The sequence below is a fragment of the Mizuhopecten yessoensis genome, unplaced genomic scaffold (assembly GCF_002113885.1).
Source record: "Mizuhopecten yessoensis strain PY_sf001 unplaced genomic scaffold, ASM211388v2 scaffold716279, whole genome shotgun sequence".
In the NCBI taxonomy this organism is placed as follows: Eukaryota; Metazoa; Mollusca; class Bivalvia; order Pectinida; family Pectinidae; genus Mizuhopecten; species Mizuhopecten yessoensis.
In genome coordinates, this window is record NW_018480037.1 from 119626 (window position 1) to 130049 (window position 10424).

The 10424-nt window shown below is 36.4% G+C and overlaps 1 protein-coding gene across 1 annotated transcript; it reads left to right on the plus strand.

The window, feature by feature from the left end:
* Positions 1 to 1246: 1246 nt before the first annotated feature.
* Positions 1247 to 2056, plus strand: LOC110442571 (spondin-1-like). The gene has a single exon (XM_021486243.1). It carries the CDS (start codon positions 1247 to 1249, stop codon positions 2054 to 2056), a length of 810 nt encoding a protein of 269 aa, XP_021341918.1.
* Positions 2057 to 10424: the final 8368 nt, after the last annotated feature.

Here is a 10424-nt window from a genome sequence, read left to right on the forward strand (position 1 = left end):
AGTTTGCGCTAAATTTTGTCCACCAATCTGGTGTACATTGTGACGGCACATAAATATTTAAGTGTGATGACATGTAACTGTAATTGCAGAAAGCATGAAAATCCTTGTAAATGGTGAAGCTGCTAGTCTTTTTATCTTATTTTTCTGTATCTATATTTTCTTTTCTATTATTTCTCTCGCATCTTCAAGATGTTGTTTTTTTACCATAATAAGTCTTCGGTTACAAACGAACCAAGGAGATTTGTGATAACATCAGCATATTTCATAAGTGATAACTGTTTTTGTATCAAATCAAATGAGCACACAGAGGAGAACGTCATTAGCAAAACATGTTCACTTACAAGCTTAAATGTTAAATGTAGAAGATGTGATTCCAGTGTAGTTCTCATATGTCTAAATAGTCAATAGTGGCCAACCCATAATTAGTAAATATAGTATTTAATATTGATAGCTGTTTTAACTGACAACTGCTTTTCACTGTGTCCAGCTGGTGACCTAGCGTCAGTGTTTCCTTAGTCCACAAAGGACAGTCGCCGACACATGACTAGCTCATTATCGCCCCCAAACGCAATCGTCTAACCAGTAAAAATTGGTTAGAAGACAGATATTACAGGCTTCGGTAGGGCTGTGTAATTGGGCGTGTACAGCACACTGTGGCGATAGTTAGTCTATATAAATACATCATCCCAGTATCTACAGGAATATTCTTTTCCCTTTTGTTACTTTAAGCGCCACATAAAGCAGCCTCTGACATATGCTATGTGAAGGTTTTATGGTGATCTCTTTTTGTGCCCAGCTGTTCCATATATACATGTGATCCGATTTGTCTACCAAATACACAACTAAAGAAAACCATCTTCTCAATTAGCCAGATCGATATGTTGGTCAAACTGTGTTTTCATTATTATCCACCTTCTCAAAATCCTGTTGCCAGTGTACATTATAATGTACAAGTCACAAGTGTCATGTTGCATCCGTCCACGTAGGCCTATGTGAATAGCCATACCAACTAGACTCATATGAACCGCTATTAGACTCGTGTTATTATAATTATTAAAATCAAAATTTCAGAGAAAGTTCAAATCATATAGGAGCTTCAAAAGGAACAATTACTTGACTGACATTAAAGACGGAAGGAATTTTACGTCATTTAATTACAATTTTAATTTACACTTCACAGGATGCAGTATATATTTCGATATAAGTAACACGAGTTTTCTAATTAATGTGACTTGAAGTTGTAAAAATGAGCATCTCAAGAGGAATATATTTTCACCTTCCTGGTATTTGGAGCATTGTGTTGATAACGTTGGTCTTAACGTGTGTGTGTGGGACACCGTGCGACCCCCGGGATTGTATCGTAAGTGACTGGGGCCACTGGACCGAGTGTTCTCAGAGTTGTGGTGAGGACGGTGTGGCAGAGAGGACGCGGCGCGTGCTTCAAGAAGCAGCATGTGGTGGAATCTGTGACGTCAACGTTACTGAGACCGACGAGTGTAATAGATGGTGCTGTGCCCAGGATTGCCGTTATTCCGCTTGGTCAGCCTGGTCTAACTACTTATGTTCACGTGAATGTGATAATACCACACAGAGAGCACATAGGAAGAAGACACGCGACATCATAGCAACTGAGAAATGTGGCGGCTATTGCAGCCAGGTCGTCCATGAGCGACAGTGTGGTAATCTGTGTTGCTATCGGGACTGCGTGGAAAGTTGGTGGATGGAATGGGGACCATGTGTTGGTCAGTGTGAGCAGAAAGGTGTCCAATCAAGGAGGAAACGAATCACACAGGAAGCGGCATGCGGGGGCATCCCCTGCTCTGAATCCTCGGAGGAAAGACAATGCTATGTAGGTTGTTGTCCAGTCCACTGTGAGGTAGGGGAGTGGGGTGAATGGTCCGTGTGTAATTCCACCTGTGGGAATGGTCACTTGTATCGGTCAAGATTTGTCCAGCCAGCCGATTGCGGAGGACGGTCATGCCCGGATCCCACCGAGTTACAAATCTACGAGTGTTCCAACTATGTTGACATAGACTGCGTGGTTAGTATCAAATAAGGGACATTTCGCCCTTCACTATTTACCTCTTAACCCACACATAGATATCTTGTAGAATTCGAAAACACCAATAATGAAAAGAAATATGTCCTTGCCCAACTTTATTTCATTATTCAAACATTTCACTTCGTTTATACATTAAATCATTTTAGAATGTTGGAACAAAATGATGTCAGAAACTCTGAGAAAAAGATATTGTCGATGTAGTGAACATTGTAACACAAGATACCGACCCAGCTTTTCCCTTTAGCTCATTGGGTGAAGCACTAAACTTGAAAGCTCAAGTCCCGGGTTTGATCCTTGGAGGCCTTGGAAAGACTGACTACATTTGCGCCAACATAAGGATTTGGGAATTGTGTACGACAAACGCATTGTCTTTGCTCTGTTAAGAATGGTTGTACTCTGGAAGACTTGAGGATTAGGCCTTTCCATGGAGGGGTAGTATGTCACAGTTATAAACCATCTGGTCACTTTTTCTTAAATCGACTATAAGGAAACAGTCTTCTAGCTCAAGCTATAGCTCAGGGTCTTTTGGTCTGTATCCCATGAGTGGAGGGAATCCTGTCATGGACGCTGGATTCGAGCCTCTAAAGAAGTTTCGAAAACATAGTGAATACACTATTTCATATATCATAACAAGTCTTAAATGTTGTCCGTACTTCCAAACCCATATCTCATATTTAAACATTTTATGTTTTATACTTAAAATAATCAATTTTAAAATTTCAAAATAACAACATACTATATTAACTATATGAGAACTAATATAGACTACGCCTGTTGTTCAATCCTTTTTCTAAATGAAATAAAATTTGTTGAAATGAAATATAGCTCCGGGTTCATCCCCTTGCGGAGGCACAAACAATTCCAAGTTTACAATATATTCTATGAACCCAATGCTTTTATTTTCAGTAGGTCTATTTGCATACGTCAACATGTATTGTAGCAATGTACCTTTTTTTTTTTTTTTTTTTTTTCGTTTTGAGTCATACTTGTGTAAGGGTACCATGGACCTTTACTCCAAACTTACGAAGTATTTCATTTGTAGCACATGTTTATCATCACAAACATAACCGGTTTCCGTTCATTTCTACATTCAACTACTTTAGTACCAGTGAAGGAATGCAGCTTATACCAAGAGTTTAAGGTAGAAATATTTCCCTCTCCTACTTTTAATTAAAATGTGTTATTGACGTTTTGGTGAGATATGGGTTATTACTAACTGGTCGTGTTATTAAATCCACACACAGCAATATAAAGATTTATGATTTTCCAGATAAAGTATATACCCAACAGAGATATAATCGTTCTTATTAAAAGAATTCTGAACAGGAAGCGTTAAGTAGTTGGAATGCCTATGTGTATACCGATGTAAACAAACTACAGTATATTGGAAGGTGTTTATTTAACCTACTTACAAGTGGAACGAGTCATTTTCAGATAGGAACAAAATCTATCTATTCGTGATTATTGCTTTGTGCGTATTGTTCAATAATATTTATCTGTATGAACAGCATCTGGTTCCGTGATGGAATCCTGTGTGTTCATTCCTATATAGAAGGTCTGCTTACTTTCCTATTCTTTCATGTCCCCAATCTAGTTACTGGCAGTAAACCATGTGCTTCAATTTCAGCTAACGATCAAATCTCAGTTCCTGACAGGTTTTTTGTGACATTTTCATTTAGGATAAGATTCAATTGATATTGCTTCTTCCTTGTCCTATCTCATACTCCCTTTATAACATTTTACCTTATTACTTGACATTTCTTTATTTCAGGACATCAAACCTTAATAACTATTTCAAATAAAACTACATTGGTTTAATTAAGTGTGGATGTTATAGGGAAGTAGGGATCAATCACTCCTTTAGAAACCTCCATTCAAAGGACTGTCACCATTTTAACCGTTTAATGTATTTCTGGGTACGACAGATGCAACGTAATTAAACAATAGAAGAAATAATACGACAATGTAACGGAACAACAGGAATATGATGTCTAGATCGGCTTTCTGCGATAGAAAATACAGATCATGATTGCTGATAAACATCGTTTTGGAATAAATGATTGATAATTTGGGAAGGAAAAAGTCATTCCCTATGGTTCTGTTTGCAAAGAAATCTCAACCCTCTGGATGAGATATTTGAATATCTATAACCCTCTGTTTGAAGCAAACCACAGGTCAGACAATCAAGACTACCCCCCTTCGGAATGATATTTCTCTTTCATTACGGTAGAAAACTATTTCATTTAACCATCATCAGGCACCATACCACATTATTCCTCTTCTTAGCACTTCATTCCTTCAAAATCTAGTCGTTTATCACTATTAGGGCTCAAACATACGAGGACCGTATTCTGTCATAAATAATAAATATATTCTGTCACTAGTATCAGGAATCACATAAATGATGTATATAGTTTGACCTTTCTATTACAATCCTTCGAACTATGCCCCCAAGCAGAAACGCACGTTTGTTATCGCACAATCTATGACGCAAACGCTGCGAGATAGTATACCCTTGATAAATTGGCAAGAAATTGGAAGATTGCACTACCAAGAGCACTCCTTGATGCAAATCGTTTCCATGAGAGTACTTTCTTAAGTAAAACCACAGGGACTCAGATATTGTGAATAGGTTTTTATATGTCTTGCGATCTCTGGCCTTCCTTGATTTCTCGACAACCATTGCTTGTTATTAATGCGCCTCTGTGGTTCACAGAAGTAGACCCAGGTCTCATCCCCTGTAAATAACTCAGATAGCTTAGCTTTCTTGAGTCGACTTTCAGTAACGAATATTTATATTGCGAAAAGATGATAGTGGATCTTTAACATTATCCGGCTATGCTTTTGAGACTAATACTTCTTGTTTCTTGGACGATTTCTAGTTCCAATTTTGGCTTCCACAATTGAGATGCATATTCATTTTGTGTAAATATAGGTGATATCTGACCCCCTTAATGCCCCTGTAAAGCTTTTGTCCTGAATACTGATACCCGGAATACTAGATCTTAATATGACATTGAAAGTTTTGTTTACATGTCCTTCACACAGGTTAGTGCATGGTCAGGTTGGACAGACTGCATATTGAACAATGGTCATTGCGGAGAAGGGACAAGGAACCGGACAAGGAGAGCAGTCACAGAAAGTAACTGTAAGGGAAAGCGTTGCCCGATTCTTCTTCAGCACGGGATTTGCACAGGACCGTGTTGCACAATCAACTGTGAGGTCACATCATGGACAGCATGGAGTGCGTGCTCTACGGAATGTGGTGAAGGTATCAGGTAGGAATGCTATGGTACAGAATAGACATGTCTTTGTCCGCCTCAAATAGGATACAGTTTTGTATGATATCACATAATACATGTCTTGATAGGCTTTTGATGATTTTCTTTTCGGTTTTGGTATTTGGTAAGATTTTTGTCCTTATAAATCATAAGATATTTCTAGATACTGCCTCAGATAAAAGCTTCGTGATCAGACATAAAATAAGGCATATCTTATCGGAGAAAACATTTTTTGTCATTATACTACAATAGAAAATATGTCGTATTCTATGAAAAATCATAAAAAAATCGAAAACTCACAACTGAAAAAGACTGATAAGAGTCAATTTACAATGACAGATGTATTTTGTTATGTCATGTATCTTCTATTAAAAAAAGTTCAAAAATACTGATGAAACAATCACTTTATACGAGGTGGGATAAACGCATTGACCTGGCTACCTAGCCAATTGTAGTTAAGAATTTTCTTCTTCAGTTCAAGAACAAGGGAGATATCTGAGCAGCCGATGTGTGATGGGACGTCGTGTCCAGGACTGCTGGAGACAAAACCCTGTCGAGAAGATGCATTAGTCAACTGTTCACTGACAGAGTGGTCAACCTGGTCAGATTGTAGTAACGACTGTGGGGAAGGGTCGGCCTTCCGCTCCCGGACACTACTCACACCAGCCTACTGTGGGGGAGCTCCCTGTCTTCAACTCCCTTTAGACGAGAGTAGGGAATGTACCTCACACAGAGCCAGGCAAGACTGCAAGGTTGGCTTCGTTCGGTGACATGCTACTTTACTACCTTGTCAGTGCGAGTTTATTTTGTCCAAAATATGTCATATCTTTAACTTTTTTCTTGTTAAATCTTTATCGTTCGAGTATTGCTGAAGAAACTAACTTTCGATAATCGTAAGTGTATGTTAAACAATAGTTATACCTGTACGTTGTAATAAAACAATTCAGAATGAGTGATAAACATAAGAGGCTTACGTTATAAGCTATAACATTTAGACCTAGTATTAGAGCTATCTCGTAGTGTTGACATTTACTCACAGCCACATTATTGCATGTATTTCTTACAACTTGTCCCATCGCTATGAAAGAATTCATTCCTTTTATTGTCTCTTAACCTGTTAATTAACATGCAAAACATTTTCTTTCAAAATATTTCCTATAATGAGGAAACAATTCACATGCAATAATGGGATGGAAACCCAAAACTTGTTTCATAAACTATCTAGCCTTTTACCCCCGATACAGGTATCTAACTGGCATGATTGGGAAACTTGTATACGTAACTGTGGTGAAGGGGTTCAGATCCGCAGACGTGTCGTAGAGGTTCCACGGTTATGTGGAGGAGGGGCCTGCTCCGAGACGACGGTAAGTTCTGTTAACCGTAAAGAAATATCAGTGTAAACTTTTGGGAATGAAACGAAACAACTTATTATCTGTATACTATATGCTATTGATTTTGAGCATAATAAGTTTGGAGATAGGACAGATTAAAGAAATATCAGCTACACGTGTCTAGATTGTTACTTCCATGCATGAGATGAAAGAATTTCTTGAAATTCTAAATATTATATCTCTTTCTGTAACAGTCCTTGTTCCCAGTGAGGTAATACGACAATCGGATTTTTGTATTGTTCCTTTGCTCCTCGTTGCAATAACTATATAATATTATCTCATTTATTCTATTAAATCCTGTCATTTTATTCTTTGATTTTTTTTTAGCTAGAAATATGATGTTAAATATCATTTTTATCTTTGATTGCGAAGTTTATACAAAAAAAAAGATAATTTATAAATTGCATTGAACAAGAGGAAACGTAATGTAAGAATGATATTTTCTATAAAGCACTTACTGTTCATGAACATTAATTTTTGCGAATATTTATTTCCGGTAATATTAATGTTTTTGAGTGTGCTTAAGTGGCTGTCTTCATCCATATAGAATACAGAATAAAAAAATGTTCACAATATCTTGAATTTCAAGTTAAAGCCAATCGACTGAGAAATACATACCAATCGAATTATAGAATCATAATTCAAACTATTCTGTCTTGTTGATAGGAGGTGAAATCGTGCCACAAAAAGTGCACTCATATTTGCAAACAAAGCGTGTGTTCGTGTAGGACGGGGAACTACCTAAGTGCTGACGGAGTGACGTGTTACCCCGTCCAGTGTAGTATGCCACGTGTACAGTACTGTCCGCCCTCACACTCCTTTACCAGCTGCAGATACCCACGTTTTACGTGTCCATCAGTGAGTATATCTATAGGCGCTCAGTTAAACAATGTCTACCCAATATCACTCATATGAATATTAAATATGATGTATTAATAATAGACATAGATACATCATCGCGTTTGTGTGTGTGTGTTACGTTCATCCGTCATGTTACAAGGTGGTATACTCTGTTGGTGGACTTTGTAGTCCCCCGAGGTTTGCCGTAATTTTGAAGGCCAAAGTAATCTATTGTAGCATGATCCATAATACTTTACTAAATATTTGGTAAATAAATCAGTAATCCTCTCAAATTATGAAATTCATAAATGAAGGTTTATTTACCCTCCCCCTCCTTGTTTCAACAGGAGTGTAGTTAAGATCTATTTGGATGTCAAATGTTTTGCCCTTCCATCACCGATGAGTCCCAGAAGGACGAAACAGTTGTATGATTTATTGTAAATCTTATTTGGCACACTGTATGTATTACTACATTTAGAGGTGCAATAACCTGGTATATGTTACGTTCATCCTATATGATACCTTACTGACACCTTATCGTTACTTTATCGATTTTTTAAACTCAGTTAGTGGTTATTACTGACACCTTGATAATTATCAAATATCTATTTAGATAGTAATTTAGATTAAGTTGTGTTTTTATTGTAGTGACTATTTGATATTATGAATTACAAGATGAATAAAGTAAATGTAGTTTGATGAAGATAACACAGAAAATGTATATGATTTGTAAGTTTGCACATATCTTTAAGTAACAAACAGGCAGATGAAACTTTCGGTGGTCGAGTGGCGCACTCAGCTTTCACTTAGGCGGCCGGGGTTTGATTCCCCCTACGTTAAGACACCCTGTGCGCTAACATACGGGACAAACAAAAGTGATTAATATTAGTTGCAATAACTTGTTTCATAATTGTTGTTAAGTAAATGAAGTTTACACTATATAATACTTTCAGTTCGAATAAGAGATGTATGACTCGTTTCTACAGTAAAGACGTGCGTATGACATCGTTATTTGAAACAGAAAAATTAACGCAAGTCTGTACAAAAAAATAATTGAAGTGGCATACTTGATGTGCATTTTTTTGGTTCGTATAAGTGTCTCTTTCTGCATTAAAATGGGTATAACAATACTAATGGATTCACTATAATTTTGAGTTTACATTTACTCAACTTATCTTCTCCAGTACAGCTATGGTAGCAACTGTACTGCCAGCTGCGCTCATTACGAGAAATGGGAGCTGAGGGGAAGTCCCAGCTATGTGACATGCCATGCTGATGGAAGGTGGTCCCAGCCAAAAATATACTGTTCCCCTGCCAATCACAAGCCGACAAAGGTTTGTAGCCTCTGTCCTTTGTATAAAGATACATTTTCATTTATAACCATCGAAAATAATCAAGTAATAAGGTAAATACTTCATTATCCAAACGAAGTTTTGCTAATTTGTAAAATTTCAAGAATGTAATTTGATTCGTTTTACAGTCTCTATAATATCGATACATTTTTTGTCAATGAAAATAGCTTATTAATCCTGTATATTTCTCTTTGTTTACACATATAATTTTTAATAAGAAACCATGATAAAACAACGTTAACGCAGACACGTTATACTTATAAATTAGTTAAAATTAACTTTTAATTAAAAAAAAAGGATGCGAATACGGCATTAAGAGTATAAAGTTAATTTAAAAATAAATATTATGTTACGTTTGGTATTTATCACGTTTTCGACCATGACATTTTCACAGTTGACAATCGACAACTCCGAGATCCGAGAGAGTCTGTCGGCAGGTGCCGTAGTGGCCTATATGTCGACTGAGGATAAGGACGGCTTTGACAAACATACTTACACCATCGTAAACGATCCTACCAATAGGTTAGCAGTGAAGGAACATCGTATCGTCATCAGAGTGAAACCAGACTTTGAAGACCCACCTACTGTGTACGTAGACATGCTGAATACAGCATAGGAAAAGAATACTTACCTCTGTATGCTTTAATAAATATTCTTTTAAAGATTCTTTTAAATATTGTAAATATTGACTACATATATCAAATTGTAACTTACATTTGTTTGATTTAATTATTTCTTAGAGTAATACACGGTCAACCATGATGACAAAACAGCACTCCAGCATATACATTGTTTTCGATAGTAGAACAATGTAATTAATTAATCTTATTTAATAAAAAACAAAAATAGAAATGTTTTAATATAATAATGAAACGGAGTTCAGATTTGCAGGGTTATCTAACTATATATGATTCATTTTCAATGTTCAGTTCATTTGTTTTGAATTTCCGTGTGCTACAAAGCACCTTATTTGGTCAACAAGAGAGCAATATGGCCGAAAAGTACACAACCTCGATGAAAGTTAAATACAAAATCAATGTATCATTGACATCAATACGTAGCCTTCATCAAAAATAGTATACTTACAGCTTATGTAAATCCAAAATTGTTATATGGTGCAAACACTAGGTGATAGAGATAAACAATTTAACAATTCTAGGTTCCCTTGTCCATTGTACAATATTCAATATATCACTAGACACAATTTAGAAAAAAGTGTTTTTGAATGCAAATTCTTGGCATCCTGCATGTATATAAAACTCTGCACAAAATATTTACTTTGAAAATTGAAAATATGCAGTAACAACTCTTAATTTTTAAAGCGAAGCCTGGCATGAAAAATTATATGGTGAGTCGGCATCCACGTACCTACTTGAAATGTCCAGTGTGGGTTTTGTTATTTTCTGCTCTGAGATATAGGCGAACTGAAGGTCTAAACAAAATAATGATCAAATGTTTTTTTAAAGGACCAGTGTGTACAAAGAAAATTACTGGGCGA